Source organism: Perognathus longimembris, chromosome 18, assembly GCF_023159225.1.
Source record: "Perognathus longimembris pacificus isolate PPM17 chromosome 18, ASM2315922v1, whole genome shotgun sequence".
NCBI classification, from domain to species: domain Eukaryota; kingdom Metazoa; phylum Chordata; class Mammalia; order Rodentia; family Heteromyidae; genus Perognathus; species Perognathus longimembris.
In genome coordinates, this window is record NC_063178.1 from 28,368,962 (window position 1) to 28,389,251 (window position 20,290).

General features: G+C 36.6%; 1 protein-coding gene across 1 annotated transcript in view; it reads right to left on the reverse strand.

Annotated features, from left to right (window-relative positions):
- Positions 1-20,290, reverse strand: part of Malrd1 (MAM and LDL receptor class A domain containing 1) — a 475,502-nt gene that overhangs the window by 324,880 nt on the left and 130,332 nt on the right. Inside the window, exons 15-18 of the mRNA XM_048367779.1 lie at positions 14,162-14,314; positions 13,644-13,749; positions 12,828-13,195; positions 9,011-9,423 (exon numbers count right to left, since the gene is read on the reverse strand). Coding sequence (XP_048223736.1) covers positions 9,011-9,423; positions 12,828-13,195; positions 13,644-13,749; positions 14,162-14,314 — 1,040 coding nt within the window. The remainder of the gene's footprint in view (positions 1-9,010; positions 9,424-12,827; positions 13,196-13,643; positions 13,750-14,161; positions 14,315-20,290) is intronic.

The window sequence follows — 20,290 nt, forward strand, 5'->3', positions numbered from 1 at the left end:
TTTATAAGAGTGTAACCTCCAATTGACCACCAAAAAGCTGGAAGTGAATGTATGGCTCAAGTGGCAGAGCTCAAGTCATGAGAAAAAAAAAAAAAGCTAAGGGAAAGCAGAAGACCTGAGTTCAAGCCCCGATACAGAAGAGAAGTAAATTAAAATTGTAGCATAAATTCTATGAGTCATGGTTATATAAATGAATTCACTTTAATCCAGTGCTTCAAGCAGAAGGAAATTAACCTTAGAGTTATCTTCATTTTTCATTACCATTTTCCATTATACCATGCTATGCTCTGTGCTAAAGATAAATCAATTTTTCATCTCAACACATACTAGAAATACAGAAAGTCACTATATTGGAAATCAGTAGGAAGAACATTTTTTCCCAGTAATTTTTAAAGGTAAAATGTTTTTAAGAGTTTAGAAAATAGTTTATTTTTTAATTGAAAAAAATCTAATTCAGATGGGATGATCCTTCTTCATTTTGAGCACTGGAATCTTGAAGAAAATTATGAAACATCCCTGAAATGGCAAAATTTCTGAGATAAGATGCTATTAACCAAAGTGTTGTGAGAGGAACTGTTTTCCTGAAGAACTTATTTACAGTTAGGACCATGTAAAAGCAGAGTAAGGAAGTAGGAGTCACAGATTTGTTTATCTGGGTGCTATCGTCACCATATCGCTGAATTTCTTCTGCATGCTCACTCAGCTGCTCTTCATTCTAACAGTGATTACAGAACAACTTTAAACTTTACTTAAATGTCAAAATGACAAAAATAGTAGTACTGCTTTTAAGATATAAAATTACATAAATAATAGTAGCAATGTAAACTTATGATGCATAATACGAACATGGCAATACAAATGGTAACCCTGAACTGTGTAGTGTTTACTTAGGAAGAATGATACCCACATATAGCCCACTCTCCAGCAGTCATGAGTCATCACATGACCAGGGGCAACTCCAAGACTTAGGGGATGCTGTTGCTCTCTATGGCAGCAGAGAGAGAGAGCAGTGCCAAGAAAAGGACTGGACTAAATGTTAAATAAAATTATATGAAAGGAGGAAAAGTCAGGGGACTGCAACAAGGATGATGCAACAGTTGGTAGGGGTCAAAACTAGCAAGTGTTAATGTTGATAAAGGAAAAGAAAGTTCTGTCTTCTTATAGAGTCTATTTGTTCTTTAGGTTGTTGTTTCTTTAAGGCTGTATTATCATTGATACGAAGCACCCCAGAACACTGTGGGTCAAGGCTGGTTCTTTACAGACTGAAGCAACTGTAGGAAGGATACACTTGGAAGTATGAATCTACAGTCATACAACTAGCGTGCACTAATGATAATCATAGCATGTATTTGCATATATGCATATGTGAACAGAACTGTGAATCTGGAGATGCAGAAATATAGAAATTGCTTATTCCTGGAAAGATGGGCTTATGTACCCTAGAGCTCACTTCAAATATTCCAGTGTGCATCTCTTTTTAAATAGCTTAACTCATCTTCAAAAATATCTCGCAGGATCTCAAAATTTCATTGATCTACATGTGTCTTAGTCTGTTTTATTGATATAACAGTATACACAAGGCTAAGCAGCTTATAAATAAATGAAGATTTATTTTTCACCCTTTGACAGAGGGAGAAGGCAGGAGGCAGAGGACACGAGTGTGTGTGTGTGTGTGTGTATGTGTGTGTGTGCGTGCGTGTGTACAGAAACAAGTTTTAAATAAAAACACTCCAAGACAACCATCCTTCTCCCTTGATCAGAATAGTAATACCTTCATGAGATTGGAGTCTATATGACTTATCACTTTTTAACATCAAGTGGGCAATTAAGTTCCAACATGTATATGAAGAAGACACTTAAATCATACCAATAAGCAAAGGAAATACATCCATAGTAGTTCATAGATATTAAGAGAAAAAAATGATTCTATTGCAATATATTCAGAATGAGTAGTGGTTTTAAGTACAGCATTATGTTTCCCAATAGGTCAGAAGTCTGAAGTTGAGTGGACTGAGTTTTATTTTTTAAATTATATATTTGGGCTTTCTTTGATCTTACTGCTCTATTCCCTACCCTTCTGGAGACTAGTTCAGGGATCAATAAACATCTTCAACTTCAACCACTTCATAATAACATTCCTTTGTGTTATGGATTATTTCCTCTCCTGTTTTCAGAAGGCTATGTACCAAAAAATGTAAAATATAACTCATGGGGAAATACAAAGTAGGCTTAATAATGCTGAAGTTCAGTTTTTAGAATTCAAGATAGTCACAATGAAAGACTGTGTCCAATCCATATAAAAACATCAAGCAAGCTGGAATGTATATTTGAATGAAATACTTAGAACACAATAGCTTGAATTCAGTTCTAAGAAAATACTTTTGGAAAGCTTATAATCAGATTTTAGTTTGGCAAGAGTTGACAATGCTGTTTTGAAAATAGTTTTAGAAAAATAATACCTAAAGCCGTTCCAAGTGGAAGATTTAATGTGAAGACAATTTTGTCATGAATGGGTCACTAAGTTTCTTTCAAATCCTGAAATTTTTGGAAGAGCTAGAATAATAGTTACTCATGATTTTCTTTTACCCTATTACTTAATGTTTTGCTAAAAAACATTAAAAATAACATGACACTCAATCATCAATGGGTTGTTTTATGGAAGTATACATCATGTCCCTAACCTCTAGTGAGTTATGCTCCATAAACAGTTCTGGAAGGATACTGCCTTTGAATATCAATTGGTATGAATCACTTTGTTCTCACAATATTTTCTTCTGAATGAGAAAAAAGTTGAGGGCATAAATCACAATAAAGCAATCATCTGACAAAAAGTCACAATGTAGCCCTATCCCTTTTTCCTGCCAAATGCCATACGACCCATTTATTTTTTCCACTGAAGATAAAAGCTCAAATCAGGTATCATCAATACAAGCAAGCAAAAGAATTTTGTTCAATATGTTATAAGATTTTTAAAAAGAGAGAAAAGGCAAATTTAGTCAGTTTCACAGATAAAAACAAGTGTAGATCAGCAAGGAAGAACACATTCAAGACACACTTCAGCACTTGTCCAAGAAAGGGAACAATAACTCTAAGAGTAATAAGCTGCGGTTTTTGTTTATCTATCTAGAGGTTATCTGATTATGATTCATTTCAGAGATGGGGTTAAAAGTGGAGTTTTTAGCAAAATAATTCAGATTTGATGATCTGATGCTACTCTCTTTACTTCACACCAACACACAAATATATTTAATGACTCTGTAAAACAGAGGCTGGAAAGACAGGTGTTAGTTAGTATGTCCAGGAAATGTATGCAGATCTCAAGTGACAAACACATCCTGAAGTTAGGATTTTAACACTATTCAGGGTCCCTTACCTTCAGTCTTGGTAAAACTTGCAAACTCAGACCTGACCTGACAAATCAAGATCTACATTTCTCACTCCCTTCTCCCAAATGTAGTCAGAAAGCAGGTTAGAGATCAGTCTGTTCTTCATCTGCACAAAAGGCCCAACATATTGGTAATGTGCCATCTCCAGTGGGAAGAATGGATGAAGCTATACAGTTCTATCAAATTTTAAACTAGGCCACAGCCTGAGAAGGGTTCAATTCATCTTAGCAGTATAGCTATCACAATAAATTTTAGAAACTTAAAGTAGTGATTTCAAGTAATAGTCTTCTCTTCTGGTTCATAATACACTCCCTGTTTGGGAGATAATTTTTACTTATTTGTTTGAGATAGGTTATTTTGATATGGCCTCAGCTGGCCACAAACTTTCTGTTCTCTTGTCAAAGCCTCCTGACAGCTGGGATTACAGGTGTGTGCCACCACACTTGGCTAAAACTTGAATGTTCTCTTCTGTTATGGTTCTACATCAGAACAAGTGATGTAATAGACAGTGACTTTATTTGAATTCAACTCTAGAGACCTTATGATAAACTCATGATGATAGGAAACAATTAGGATACAGTTCACTAAGCAACAAAACTATATGTTCTGCTTAAGTATGATTCAAGCCAGCAGAGTCCATCTGAAACTTTTCATCACAAATGCTACCTGACTATATACACTTGGATAAACGCGTTACATGAAACAGCACAGAAATGTATAGTGTCAGCATTTGTATAATTTCAAGGAAACTGAGATGAACTCAACAATATTAAACATGGTGCTGCTTTATTTACAGCAAAACTTTAGAAACTTTTTACACCAGGAGCAATAAAAGATGATGTACCATTTAGGATTTAAGGGCACACACTCCATGTGCACAAAATCAAACCATAATTATAAACAGGAGTTTTCAAGATCACCATCTCTCTTACAGCAAAGTCCAAAGTAAAATCTTGTTTTCTACTATTGAGGAGTGTTTCCAAACACCAGGGAATTCTTTGTCATTGAATCAGTCAGCTATAGATTTGAGAGATACTATGGAGACTCTCTTCTTTGAAAGCTCATGGTCCCATCTGGAAGTGGGACAGGAACTGAGCTGATGTTTTTCAGTCCTGGTTTTCATGATTTGAACAATAAATATATTGGAATAAATATGGCTTTCATAACACTTATCAATAACTGCCATTGATATTAAATCCAGACCAAGAAACTCAGTCAGGGCTGGGGATATAGCCTAGTGGCAAGAGTGCCTGCCTCGGATACACGAGGCCCTAGGTTCGATTCCCCAGCACCACATATACAGAAAACGGCCAGAAGCGGCGCTGTGGCTCAAGTGGCAGAGTGCTAGCCTTGAGCGGGAAGAAGCCAGGGACAGTGCCCAGGCCCTGAGTCCAAGGCCAAAAAAAAAAAAAAAAAAAAAAAAGAAACGCAGTCAACAAGAAAAAAGCAAAGTAAGACAATTGTTTCTTTGTATCACGAGGCAGGGCAGAAAATGTCCTAAAGCAAAAGATTCTCAACACTGGTGGGACAAGAGCACTCAGGGATCAAATTCTTTTTGTTTCTCTCTCTCTCTCTCTCTCTCTCTCTCTCTCTCTCTCTCTCTCTCGCTCACTCGTTCTTTTGCTCTCTCTTGCTCTCTCTCTCTCATCAGTCCTTAAGTCTTGAACTCAGGGCTTGGGAACTGTCCCTTAGGTTTTTTTTGTTGTTGTTGTTCAAGGCTAGCACTCTACCTCTTTGAGTCACAGTGCCCACTTCTGGTTTTTGAATGCTTAATTGGAAATGAGTCTCACGGGGACTTTTTCTGCCTGGGTTGGATTTGAACTGAGACCCTCAGATCTCAGCCTCCTAAATAGCTAGAATTACAGGCATAAGCCAACTGTACCAGGCTGGATCCGATTCTTGATGAAGAATTTCTTTAACAGCTAAACAATAGTAGCTCCAGCCTGTAACCCCAACTACTCAGGATATAGAGATCTGAGGATCTCCAAGAATGTTGGGCCAGCTGGGTTTATATGCATGAGAAACTGGAGATGAAGTCAGTCACTCAAGGAATGGTTTGAAAGTTAATGATACATATATCCTTTAACATATATCAATTATTCAGCAATATATATCAGGATTAAAAATTATTTAAAAGCTGCAGTTTTAATGTAATGATCTGCCTAGTCTTTACTGACCATGTTACTAATAAGAGCATTGACGGATTATTTTAATAATTATTTTCTTTTAAAGATCCTGAATATGTCATCTGCAATCTAGTTCTACTTTAGTTATTTCATTTCAAATAATTGCTCTTGGAAATTCTTTGAAATTCTCTTAAGCAAACATTTAATAAGCACCTATTTTCCATAGGGTATAATAATAGGTATTTCCCTCTTAATATGACAGTTTCTTAAAAAGTTGATATTACTGCTATTCTTCCCCAGTAGAAGAGAAATTATGAATACCCACTACAAAAGAAAGGAAGTACCCTCTTAAAATCAGATTCTACTTTTACTAAGTTGAAGAATTCATTCATACAGTATATAAAATCTGTAATGTAATCACTATAAGATTGGGTTTCATTTGAGATAGAAGACCAACAGAACCCTAAAATAGAGTCAAATTCTGACCTATGTATAATCTTGGATGGTTCAAAACACAGTTTTTATGATTAGATTCATGAGTAAAGAGTTTCTTGGTTAGTTGCATATTTATCTGGCTGTGAACCTGCTTCTAGTGTAGGATTGCCTTTCTCTAGGAAATGAACTGCTGAGTGAATACCATAAACAAAGTTGTCCACTAAATACTAGTTGTGTCCAAATTATGAGTGACCTGATAAAATATTAAAATTTGAAGTGGTCCATAGATGGTATCTCACTTCTGTAATTCTAGCTACATAGAGGTTGAGAATAGAGAACTGGGATTCCAGGCCAGCCCAGGCAACGCAGTTCATGAAATTCCTGCTCAACAGAATGAAGCTAAAAAGTGATGACCACCGGTAATTCCAGCAATGATAGGAAGCCTAAAGTAGGTGGGTTGCAGTCCGGTCTTAGACTTGGACAGAAAGTGAGATTCAATTTCTAAAATAGACTGCAAAAATTAGGGCTAGAGTTATGGCTCAGCAGGCAAACACTGCCTAGCAAGCATGAAACCTTGAGTTCAAACCCCAGTACTTCTTAAAAAGAAAACAAAAAACAATGGATGAGCTTCGATTAAATAATACTAATACCAAAAATATCCTCCTTCAATTTTGTGATTTCACGCCTCTTCACAGTTGTAGTTGAACAGAAAGATACCACACTACATGTGGCAGCTTGTTATGCTTTCAGTTTATATCTCAGGACAAATCACTTGTTCCAGTGTGTTTTCTACTGACTGACTCATACTATGTAAACCTTTATTATTAATCATTTTCAAAAGGCAGCTAGGAACGCAGTTCATGCTTTCAAAATTGTGAATTTGATTTATGTATGCAAATACACAGTTTTTTTCAAAATGAGTAACTGAAAGAAGTCTAACATACATAACTAAACAAAAAGTTAGCCATGGGTAGATTTCCTTCAGCACAATATATGTAAATCTAGTTGATCATAGGAGACAGAACAAGTATTCAAGCCCCTTATGTGTTACAGGATGCATCATGCATCAGCAAGGGAATGAATAAAAATTCCATAGGAACTGATAGTTCTACTTCAAGTCTCAGTTCTGCAGTTCACAAGCTATTTGTCTAAGGATAAATGGCAACTTCTCTGAGCTTTGTTCTTTATCTCTATAAAACTGAGAGAAATCTTATAGCAGGAGATTGTTGAAAATCAGGTAGACTATAAATGCCAGCGCATGTGCACATGCGTACGTGCACACACACACACCCACACAAACAAAAAGAATAACTAGAGTGTCATGGAAGCTTTTTATTGAACAAGATCAATGTCTTCAATGGAATTTTATGCCTCTATCAGAAAGAATGACATTGCCAAATTTGTAAGGAAATGGAAGGACGTGGAAAAAATCATACTAAGTGAAGTGAGCCAGACCCAAAGAAACATGGACTCTATGGTGTCCCTCATAGGGAATAATTAGTACAGGTTTAGGCTAGTCACAGCAGAGGATCACAAGAGCACAATAGCTATGCCCTTATGAACACATAAGATGATGCTAAGTGAAATGAACTCCATGTTATGGAAACAAGTGTTATATCACTGCTGTAATTACTTTCAACATGCCATGTGAAATGGTATCTTTTTGTTGTTGTTGATGATCCTCTTGTATCCCCTTCCTGTGGTGTCTCTGTGCTATCACCGTATCTCATCTGAGTACCCTGGATACTGTATATACTGGTATTAGAAATAGGGAAGGGAAAGGGAATATCAAAATTGAAAGACAAAGGATAAAAAGACAAATGACTGCAAAAGCAATACTTGCAAAAACATTTGGTGTAAACCAACTTAACAACTCATGGGGGCAAAGGGAAAGGGGGAGTGTGGAGGGGAGAAATGAGGGAGAAGGTAACAAATTGTTCGAGAAATGTACCCACTGCCTTATGTATGGAAACTGTTACCCCTCTGTACATCACTTTGACAATAAATAAGTAATTATTTTTTTAAAAAGATCAGTGTCTCATCAACATCTTGTCAGAGGTATGTCTGAACTGAAATTCTCCCAATCCCCACCTCCCAAGTATTGAGCCAAGTTACCCCAGAAAATGTATATATTAGTAAAGACTTTTGTAAAAAGCCCCATCTGAATTTGAACTTTGTATTGAAAGTAGGCCTTTTAGAAGGAGACAGGTGAAATTTAGGGTAAAAGCACAAACAGTAATAACAACAACAAACAACCAGGGGCTGGTGGCTCACACCTGGTATCCTAGCTACTTCAGAGGCATAGATTTGAGGACAACAGTTCAAAAAGCCAGCCTGAGCAGGGAACTCTGTTAAGCACATAATCTCCTATTAATCATTAAAGAGACAGAAGCGGAGCTATAGCTCAAGTGGAAATGTTAGCCTTGAGCCAGAAATAAAAGCTCAGGGATAGCACACAGGTTCTGAGTGCAAGTCCTAAGACCCCTACACACTCCTGTACACACACAATCACAAACACTTGAACTTGCTGTTGAGAGTTTGCCTTTCAGGATAAGACAGGTGAAATTTAGAATAATAAATAAAAAGAGATTCCATCAGAAGTAAGGAGATTTGGAGTTAAACCTGAGCTTTTTCCCCTGGGAAATGGGATCTGAATGATCTTTTAATAAGCATGCTTTCTTCCTGGATTTCAGGTATTTACCTATAAAAAGTTAAAATGTCAAATGTATTCAAAATCATAGACTTATAAGTCGGCTCTTTTTTTTTCCTCAGACGCTCAAGGGACTGAGCCAAACTCATCCCTTGCCTTCAATTTTTATTTTAGTAGACAAAGCACTTAAAATTGGAGGTATGAGTCCATCTTTACAGAGGGGCATATCTGTCTACAGATTCTAATCAAACGTTGTTGGGGCTGGTCAAGAGTATGACAAATAAAAAAGCTTTCACACACCCTTAATTGACAAATTTGTTTCATAATAATGTTGATTCAAGTCACATTTCATTCAATGCCTTTCGATGTGCTGAAGCATTTTATATACACCTTTTGAGACCCATTATCCATACCTGAAAGGGGTTTCTGCTGGAAATATTGAGAAGTTTCCTTATCCATCTGTTTCCTTGATCCCCAAATATCTGCCACAGCAGTTTCCCCCTCGAATTGCTCCAGATTCGCTGGTAAATGGCGAGTCTGTAGATGTGCTTTCCAAACATGTGGTAGAACAGGCGGAAGGTGCAGCCCCTTGGAGCTGTGGCATTCAGAATTGGGCTGAGGAGGGAAGCACGGTTCTGAAAATCCTGCGGCTCCGAAGATTCTATGTAGAGGTAGTGTCCTTTAGTGGTGCCCAAAGTGTTGTCCTTCATTGGTCCTGTGTTCAGTGTGGTAGTAGAACCCTGGTTCCTGGTCCAATCAAAGTCATCTTCCGTATCTTGTTCCCAGTTACACAGTCCATTTTCAAAGTCACACTGCAGTTCGGGCGCTAAAATTGTCATTGGATAATAGCAAAGTGTAGTTAAGGACAAAATACATAGGATTAAGTATACTAGTTGCTCTTTCTTCACATTAAGGTAAACTAGTTGGATTTTTAACTGCCCCTTATGAAGAAAAGTGAACTGGATTGGAGAATATTGTATTATGTGAGAAATGCACATACACACAGAAAGACAAACATCTGGACCTAAAACATATGACATGATTGTAAAAGTGGGAATGCGTGGGAGAACTAGTAGATATGAGGAGGGGAATGTAGAATACAGTGTGTGTGTGTGTGTGTGTGTGTGTGTAGTGTGTGTGTGTGTGTGTGTAAACAGCATAATGAAACCCACTGAGAAACTAAAATGAAGGAGAGAAGGGATTAAGAGAGTAATTTAGGGTGAGTGGATTTGATCAAGCTATTTTATATTCATGTATGTAAATATCATAGTGAAATCCTCTTGTGTAACTAATTTTTATTTAAAAAATAACTTAATAAGAGTGTTTTCCAAACATTTAATAACTCCAATCACTCACCCAGCAAACTGCAGAGGCTCAGCCTAGCGTACATGGCCCTTTCCAAGCGAGATTCAGGCTCGCCTACTGCCTCACAGATACTTCTGCTCCTACTCTCCAGGCAAATGGAGACTTAAAATTTCTTTATTTCTTTGGTGCCACAGAGCAGGTCTTTCTTCTCATCCCATTGTATCTCCTCTGAACTGGGGTCATTGTATTTTGTTTTTTCATATTAGTACATGCTTATTATATAAAAGTCATTATAATGGCTTTTGAATCACAATAAACTTGGGTATGTGGGTATTTTGTTGTAGGCTTATTTTGAATCCTTTGGGCACATATATATATATATATATATGTATATACGTACACATACATGAGTGTTATAGCTGAATCATATGGGAGTTGTATTGTGAGTTTTTTGAGAACTCTCTTCACTGATTCATTCCATAGTATCTATACTCATACACATTCTCACCACTAATGGTGAATAAAGGGAGAGGGAGAGAGTGAGAGCTTCTAAAGTTCCTACCTTCCACAGCCAGCAGAGTAATTCAGACTTACTAAGAATTAACAATCCTCTCATCAACTAAACACTTGGATTTCCAGGGTAATAGGGGACCATGTTCATTTCTCATGCTATGAGAATTCTGTTAACAATAAGAATTTGCTTTGAAACAAACTGGATAAAATGTACTTCTGAGAATTGAGCTAAAGGGATAGATTTAAGAATTCATGAGTAGTTTCACATTTTAGCTGAATTTACATAAGTTAAAAATAAAAAAATATGCCAGCTGTCCTTTAACTATCCATCTTAGTGATAGTGCGCGATGCCAAAGGTGAGCAAACACCCTGAAACAATAAAGAAAAGTGTATGCGACTCAGTGCAGTCAGGCGAGAACAAATCATCTGAAAGCAGAGAACAAGAGCTTAGACCTAATGAAGGAAGCCAAGTAAGTAAATGTCAAATGGGAAAAGAGCTTTCATTTGATATTTCCTCACTTGTGACTAATCAGGCCCAGCTGTGACGTGAATTGGGGACTCACATCATGCTCTGCAGGTGTCAGTGTTGGTTATGGAGCAGAAGAAGGATGCCAGTGCGCTGTTTTCAACATAAAACTGGCTCTAAAGCCAACAGATTTTTGCATCACCTGTCTTTACACTGACTACACACTCAATCTTTGTGCCTACAAGGAATGTATGAAGCTGTTCCCTTTAATAGAAAACCACATCTCTAGACATATTTCTGGATGTCTAATATATATTATCAGATAAAGCAAGATGACAGTAAGGAAAGCTGTGAAAAAAATTGCTTCCACTAGTATATTATCACAGAAGAATTTGGTATTATGGCTGAATTCTAACACTCCTGGTATACTAAGTCAGTACTGGGAAGTTTGAAAGATAATATGTTTATTTTTAGCATCTAGTCAACATTTTCTCTTGCTGAGTAGTAGAATTTGGAGACCTTGAACAAGATGCGAGTTTCCTACATTTGCCAAAAAATTAAAAAAAGTCATACCAAGTTGGATTTCTTGTAAAAGTCACTGTACAAATCAAAAGTAGCATAAGTGAAAAGCTCCCTAAAATTATTCAGTGGCTCAAGCCTGTAATCCTTGTTATTTGGGAGGCTGAGATCTGAGGATAATGGTTCAAAGCCAGCCTAATCAGGAATGTTTGAGAGAATCCTATCTCCACCAAAACATGCAGGAAGTGGAGCTGAGACCCAAGTGGTAAAGCTCAAGCCTCCAGCAAAAGAAGCTCAGCGACAGTTCCCAGGCCCTGAATTCAAGCCTCAGGATTGGCACCCCCCCACACACACACAAAGAAAAGTCATTCCTTAATGTGATGTTTCCTATGAGATACCAAGTATCCTGTAGCTCCATTTTGGTTTATACTTTGTTTTCCAATGTTATAAATGAAGTCTATTCCTGGACAAGAAATTTGAATTCAAGGAAGGACGCAAACCTTATTTTTACTGTCAGATTTTTGTAATTGAAAAGTACTATTAGTTCCTAATACAGTTTCAGACATAAGTTTATTACCCAATACTGTAGCTACATTCAGTAAACCAAGAGAGGCACATAATCATCAGATATTGCACACTTCAGTAATTTAAGCCAGAAAACCAAGGCTCATTTTTTATACCTCACTCTCTGCTCTCCCTGGAGCCAAAACATAATCAAATGTTCCTCCTGAACATTTCCCTCAAGCCTTGTCCCTCATCTCCATCGAAGTCAAAACAACACATTGCCAGCCGTTCTCTCCCATTGGCTTCCACAATAATTCCTCACTGGGTCTTCAGAGTCCACTACCCTCTAATCCATTCATTATACCACATCCATTGGAAAGTAATAAATATGCTACTTTTGCTATATTATCCTTCTTACTAAACTTCCAAATGAAGAAAATTTCTTTCTTGTGTGTCCTCTTCTAACCTTCATCCTAGCCTCTTTCTTCTTAATCTCATTCCCGCCTCACCAATTGGCACTCCTGTATGTTTTATATACAGTAATGCTTTGGGTAAATGTTCTGATTTATTATTCATAAATCAATCAAATAAATTATATAAAGCCAGAGCATCCCTCTTCAAAACTCCTAAGATTCTCCTTTATATTTACTTACCAAATATTTAAGTAATTATCTTTTCAATTGTGAGCCTCATGAAGATATCTGCTCTGTGTACCTGTTTTATCATTTTGATCATGTGATCATTTTATCATTTTGATCTCTAGTATATTTTTATATTAATATCTTTGTCTACTTTAATGATCCATACTGTTCATCAACTTTGGAGTTACATTGTATGTCACTGGCTTGACTAGTTAAAAAAACAAAAGTGACTGAATCAAGGCTATTACTCCAAAAGGAGTAAGAGGCAAACTACTGTCTTACCACAGTCATCCTCATCAGTTCCATCACCACAGTCATCGACCAGGTCACACAACTGAAGCTTTTCTACACAAGCCTTGGAATGTCGACACCAGAAGTGATCTGGCTCCTCGCAGCTTTCAGACGGAGTAGGAAGCATACAGTTTTCAAATCTGATATCATCAATAGCTGAGACCCCATCATAAATGCCAAGGCTGACTTTTTCTAGTGACAAGTAGAAGGGCTGGGTGAGGCGCCCTAGCTGAACTGCTGCCTGGGACCACTGGTGGCCCTGGTTATATAACACTCGCCAGATGGCTGTGGAGTCACTGGAGTTTTCCACATGTAGCTGTAGTTCAGCTGCTCCAACGGACAGGCCATAGTTATAAAACCTGAAGGAGAGCAAGCAGGAGAATTGTAAAATTGTTGATCAGATAGCCAAACTACATAACCTTTGGACTCTTCTAGTCAGACTGGTCTATTAATGTGTATGTATCATAATGAACATAATGGATATCTTTCATTCCTGAAGACCTTATGGCGGCTGGTTTGCTGGAGCTTATCGGCCAACATTTAAATAAGCTTTTTTGAAGGAGCTCCTACAAATAAAAGAAGCAGAGTTTTAAATACATTATAATCCTCTGGTGAAAGGGTAATTTTCTTCTTAAGAAAGACAAATAGTAAGAACATGTTCTTAAGTAACAATTGTGTAGGTTTTAATGATATAATCGTTTTTGTTTTAAGTCAAACTAGATGTAAAACAGAACAGTTAACAAGAACTGGAGTGTGTATGCAATCACTGGGCCACTAGGAAAATTGCCTCTTGCTCTGAAAACTCACCAGAAGAAAAGCGTGCATCCAGAACCTGTCTGGCTGAACGTTGGGCTCTGGAGCTTAGCAACTTGAGACAAGCTGCTGCTGTTCTTCAAAATGAACATGAAATGCCCTGTTACCATATGAAGAGACAAAACATTAATTACCCTATCAGCTCCTGCAATGAGGTATCTGTCTCTTAACCTTATACCAAGTACATTTCATGTCCAACTAAAATAAAACTATATAATCATAAAAATCCATGATTGTTAGACAAATTTGCTTTGACAAATACTGAACAACTGCCTAGACCTAGGTCTAAATGATCACAAAACAATCAATAATTACAATGAACCCAACCCAATCCATACCTATTTCTCATGAGTGTAACCCATAAAGGAAGCATTCCATAGAGATTGCACCTCCAGGATTGATCTGTACAACTGTCCTGTGGTCTGCTGTGGTCCTAGAAGGCAGTCGTTTTCCTTTCTCCTATAGGCCTCATGGAAGAGTGAGATGAAGTGAGAACCTTACTTGTTTCTTACCTTGGGCTGTGTTGTGGGTATGATCCCGACGAGGGGCCTGGTGTTCAAACTCAGCAGGAAGATCAGTTGGGGAACCCCACAGCCAATCAAAATGGTCACCACCAATTGCTTCAAACCAACCACAGCTGTTTGCTTCAAAATCACAATTGGAAACTGAGGAATAAAATGTGGCTTTTAGACTGGCTCTGAACAGTGTTCCCCTGCTGTGTAAAGGTCCTGTTCAAGTGGTAATGACCTGATTGAACTTCTCTAAATACATCAAAGCACACATTTGGGGAGAAGAAGAGGAAAACAATCCTTTCTGATCTGAAAAATTGAGCTAAAGTTTTCATGCTGAAAATTGAGAAGATATAATTCTCAGCTCAAAGAAATAAATTATTTTCTGAATATTCTAAGATACAACATCATCTAGTCATATTTGTACAATTACCAGGATTTGCCTAATTCATTCTGGTAAGCATATTACTTTCTCTCTTACTATATATGCCAAGAGGCTTGTTTCTACAGAGTACCTTATGTAGTCACAAAAACAGCATCTACTTATAAAAATATTAATATTTTTAAAATATCAGATTCATTGTACTTATATCAATGATTTTATAAAGGTTAAACTTTATGGATCATTGTATGTATCAGCTAGCATATGCAGGAAAGAATAATTTGAACCACATTTTAGGTAAATATGAAGAAAAATATAACTCCTATGAAGATATTCTGGAAAAGGAAGAGGAAGAGAAAGGGAAAGAAGAGCAATAAATAATAATAGTGTAGAATTATTGCTAACAGCTACTGAATACCTTATGCCACAGACTCTGTGCTGAATGGTTTGCATTTACAATAACTATCAAATAGGTATTGATATTGCTGTTGCTTTCCAAAAGAAGGGTAAAAGAAGTTATTAACTTAACCAAGGTACATAGGAAGTATACAGTATGGTTGGAACTCAAATATTTTGACTCCTTGTTAAATATTGTATTTAACTACTGACAATAACTACTAATTGTCATTAAATCAGAAAAAGAATAAACCAAAGGAGTACAATCTGGGTTTTTAGTGTAGTTGTTTATCTGTCACTACATTTATCAGGGTGAAATGAGGTCAATTTCTAGTGATCTTTATGATACCAAGATCTTATGCTTTTATCTATAGTCACCCAAGGAGACAGTACTAAACTGTGAAGATATGTCCTTGTAAAAGGAATTAACAAGTTGAACAAAAGATGTATTCACTGCCATACACATGAAACTGTAACCCCTCTGTATTTCAATTTGACAATAAAAAGGAAAAAATAAAAATAAATAAAAAATAGAAACAAAACAAGGAATTAGGAAGGGAGTAAAAAGCTTGGGGGTTAAAGGTATAAAATAAATCATCAAATGAGATTATGAAAATTGGTAAGGGATCATCCGAAATATATATATATATATATATATATATATATATATATATGTATATATATATACATATATATATATATATTTTTTTTTTTTGCCAGTCCTGGGCCTTGGACTCAGGGCCTGAGCACTGTCCCTGGCTTCTTCCCGCTCAAGGCTAGCACTCTGCCACTTGAGCCACAGCGCCGCTTCTGGCCATTTTCTGTATATGTGGTGCTGGGGAATTGAACCTAGGGCCTCGTGTATCCGAGGCAGGCACTCTTGCCACTAGGCTATATCCCCAGCCCCATCCGAAATATATTAATATCATGTGTAAATAGAAAGACAACTCTGGAAGTAAAGCAGGTATCTCTAAAAAAAATTAGTAAGAATATTTTCATATAATGATAAATCATTATCAACTTGGAAAATGTTACTTATACAGTGATAAGAATGTAATATAACATTTTATTTTTATAGTTTCTATAAAATATATAAATTCAAAATACATTTTCTCTATAGCCAATTTTCTGCTGCAAAATTTGACTAGCCCAATAGTTCCAAACCTCACCAAAGGTCAATGGAAGTGTGTGAATACACAATACTTCCACAAGGCTGAATCTATTTTACAAATTAGAAACTGTATTTCAACATAAGGATACAATTAGAAATAAGCACAGTGAAGAATATTTTTCTGTATTTACAATAACAATTTCTGGACTGAAGTTTTTCAAAGTCTGTAGTAAAGAAAAGTCAAATCCTACCCTAAATTAAAAATAACAATAAGCAGAACAAGTTAGTGATGAAATGTTATATGAAAATGAAATGTTTTATGAAATTGGGAAGAATGTTTAAGCAGTTGTTTTGTAAAGCCTATCTCTATTTCTAACATACAAATAAAACATAAATATTCATAGATTTCAGGAGATTCGAGGTATGTAGATAGAATTTCAATCCCTGGGAAACAAATGCTTTGATTCTTACATTAGCGTATGTACAGTACAGGATCTAGGAACACAAAGATATGTTACATAATCATGTAGTGACAAGTTGTTCCTGACATACAAAGTAAGCCTACCTTATGTTTCAAATTTATTACGCATAGTTTTGATCAAGGGCAATTAAAAAAAAAGAAATTTCAAAAACATAAGTTTCAAAGTCCCCTTCAGGCAACATCCTGGTCAGTCCTGAATTATCATCAGTCATGTGATGGTCTGAATATTTCCTTACCTTTAATTTTTGTGAAAGTCTGCCCCCCTCCCAAAAGCCAACAGTGCCTCCTCAAAATAAGGTATGGAAGGACTTGGAAAAAATTATACTAAGTGAAGTGAGCCAGACCCAAAGAAACATGGACTCTATGGTCTCCCTTATTGGGAATAATTAGTACAGGCAAGTCATAGCAGAGCATCACAAGGCCCAATAGCTATACCCTTATGAACACATAAGATGATGCTAAGTGAAATGAACTCCATGTTATGGAAACAGTTGTAACTACTTTCAACGTCCTATGTGTATCTGTAGCTTCTATTATTGATGATGTTCTTGTATCACCTTCCTGTGGTTGTACCTACACTATCTCTGTAATCTTATCTGAGTATATTGGAAACCGTGTATACTGGTATTGGAAGTAGGAAATTGAAAGGGGATACCAAATTTGAGAGACACAGGGTAAAACAAAGAGAAACAACTACAAAAGCAATACTTGCAAAACTGTTTGGTGTAAGTGAACTGAACACCTCCGTGGGGGGGGGGGGGAGGGAAAGGGGGAGGAGGGTGGGGGGTATGAGGGACAAGGTAACAAACTGTACAAGAAATGTATCCAGTGCCTAACGTATGAAACTGTAACCTTTCTGTACATCAGTTTGATAATAAAAATTTGAAAAAAAATAAAGTGATAAAGGGACAATTTGAGATTTGTTGAAAGGTCACATTTCTACAAAAAGTTGAGAAAAACAAATTAAGATTCCACATTAGAGTACTGAACTCTCTTCATATTCATCATTCAGTCTTACCCAACTGGTCTCCTTGGAGCCACATACTCACTGATATTAAGGATTTATTGTAATATATCCCACACACAGACCTGGAAAGAAAATTTGACTATTTGCTAGCCAAGGTGGTAGTAGTGTAAATATAGGGAACATTCAAATGGAAGTAAGAGAGTAAAACTCACTGGGTGAATTTCTGCTAGTTAAGCCATAGCCAAGGCAGTGGTTTTTGTCAATACAAGACAAAGAATCTGCAACCATGTTTATTGTGGTACTGTTCTCAATAACCAAGAAAGGAGGTCAGACAGAGAAAGGCAAATACTGGAAGTTCTCACTCCAACATGGGATCCAAAAGTGTTGATCTTCAGAAGTTGACACAGAAATGATAGATAGTTGCCAGAGGATGAAGTCAGTATATAGAAGAGGGACACATGAGGAAGATCCTCCAAGGGGCCAAGTTACGTTTTGGAGTAAGCAGCCTTGATGTGCTGTGGCATATATATAGCATAGTGGTTAAAGATATTGGCAATACACTCTATATTCCAAAGAGAGGATTTTGAATGTTTGGTCACAAAGAAATGGTAATCATGTGATGTGATAAAGGTGTTTATCCTGATTTAAATATTAGATAATGAAAAGATCTGTTAAAACATCACACAGTATCCCATATATACATATATATGCATGTATTCATACATATAAACATATAGGTTTATATGCATATGTATATATGTAAGACATGTCTATATACATATAATTCTGTGTGAAAAAATTCTTTATTTAGTGATTTTTAACAATGAAATTAGCACATTTTGCTTCCAGATGTCTGTACATATTTTAAAACCTCTATCATGAATGAAATAACCATAGAAAATAATATCTAAAAATAGCCATTAATTGAATATATACCACACTACACCAACTATGGAAATCTTTGTAGTATATATCCGTGTCTGACTAAGAACACAACACCTTGAGTATGTGTTTAACAACTGAAGTTCAAGGAGTTTTCACTATCTGGAGCATTACTGACATCCTCAATTAGCATCATCCTTTTCAATAACACTTGCAGGTAATGCTTAAACAGAATTTAGTGTATACTAGTCTTTGTGCTAGGGGCTGTTGCTTTCATAATAGAATGTTGACAGAGAATTTCTGAAAATGCTGCTTGTCTTTCCGATGGTTGTGGTTAGAAAAGCTAATGACTCTCTAGCATCTTTTAATTATTGTGCGAAAAATTACCTGAGAGGCTGTTATTAATTATGTAAATATTAGTTGTCTCTGGGGACAGAGTGTAGGAGATATTTGGTGGGTTGACAAATAAGTACATTGCTGCCTGATTCAGAGCTTTCACTGTGGAGGAAGCTGCTAATGTTTAAATACAAGTAACATTTCTCACAATTAGGATATGTCACGAACTGTGCTATATGTTTTTAAGGGATGATCATGCAAAATCTAAATGTGAATGATCAAACGAAAAGCTCTGTAATTAGATTTTATATGACATACTCGAAGGATACTCCTTGTTTCTTTCAAGATGTTTTTACCTTTAGACTTTATGACCCTCCTGAAAGTTGCATGAAGGACAACAGTTAATTGTGTATTCTATAATGTTATCTTAATTTCATTAAGGTTTCGATTTTATTAGGTGGCCGTTTCAAATTTCAAATGCACTAATACCACGTTCCCTATTTTGAAATGTGACCTATAATATTGTACTTTTTTTAATTTCAAGTTTTACAATGACATCAAATGCTTGTGTGCTTGAGGTTATGGTAGGATTGAAGTAACTGAACTTCATCAATAGTTAATATTCATTAATTATTTACAACATAATATACAACAGTAAGGGAATGTTTGCCAAGGTACTGCAAAATGAAAAATAAGTCCATATAAATGAATAGACAAACCTTTAAAAGTGTGAATGTATTTCCCTCCCATGAATAGGCAGACTGTAACTCCACCTGCGTGTGACCCTCCATGCTCTTTAAGTGTTGTAACCTCATTGCCACCTGCATGTGGCAAGCTTGACCATGTGGTGTTTTTCTTTATAACCCCACCCTGAGCATGGCCTGGGGCTTGGGGTCCCAGCTTCTGACTCTGGGCTGCGGGCTTGGTCGGCCAGCCTGCTTTTTACTTCCCCAATAAATTCCATCTTTTTACTTGAAAAAAATGTGAATGTATAAGTAACTCAATAATATTAGTCATGGAACATTGCTGTATGCATACAAAATTCACCATATAACTCTGCATATCATTTCAAAGGTCTGCTCTGACGTTTAAGCCCATACTAACACTGTGGGAAGACTGTGTCCGTGAGTGACAGTGTCTGTGAGTCCCTTGCATTTCCTCTCTCCACCCATGAAAGGACACATTAACTTCTCCCTTTTTCCCAGACTGTCCTTTCCAGGATAGTTAAATAGCAAAAAGGCTTCTTCGACTACAGGGACAGCTTATTATACAGTGTAATAAAGACAGTGTCTCAATCTAAAGGTCAAACAAGTTAGTTTACAACCCACTGGGGAAGATCTGAATTCCTTATGCTCAGGCTTCCTTAGCTGTAATGCAAACCCACTTCTCATGTATATCTGTATATCTCTCGATTTTTTTTAAGTTTTTATTATAAAACTGATGTACAGAGAGGTTACAGTTTCACACGTTAGGCATTGGTTACATTTCTTGTACTGTTTGTTACCTTGTCCCTCACACCCCCCTCCCACTCCCCCTGTCCCCCCCTGAGGTGTTCAGTTCACTTACACCAAACAGTT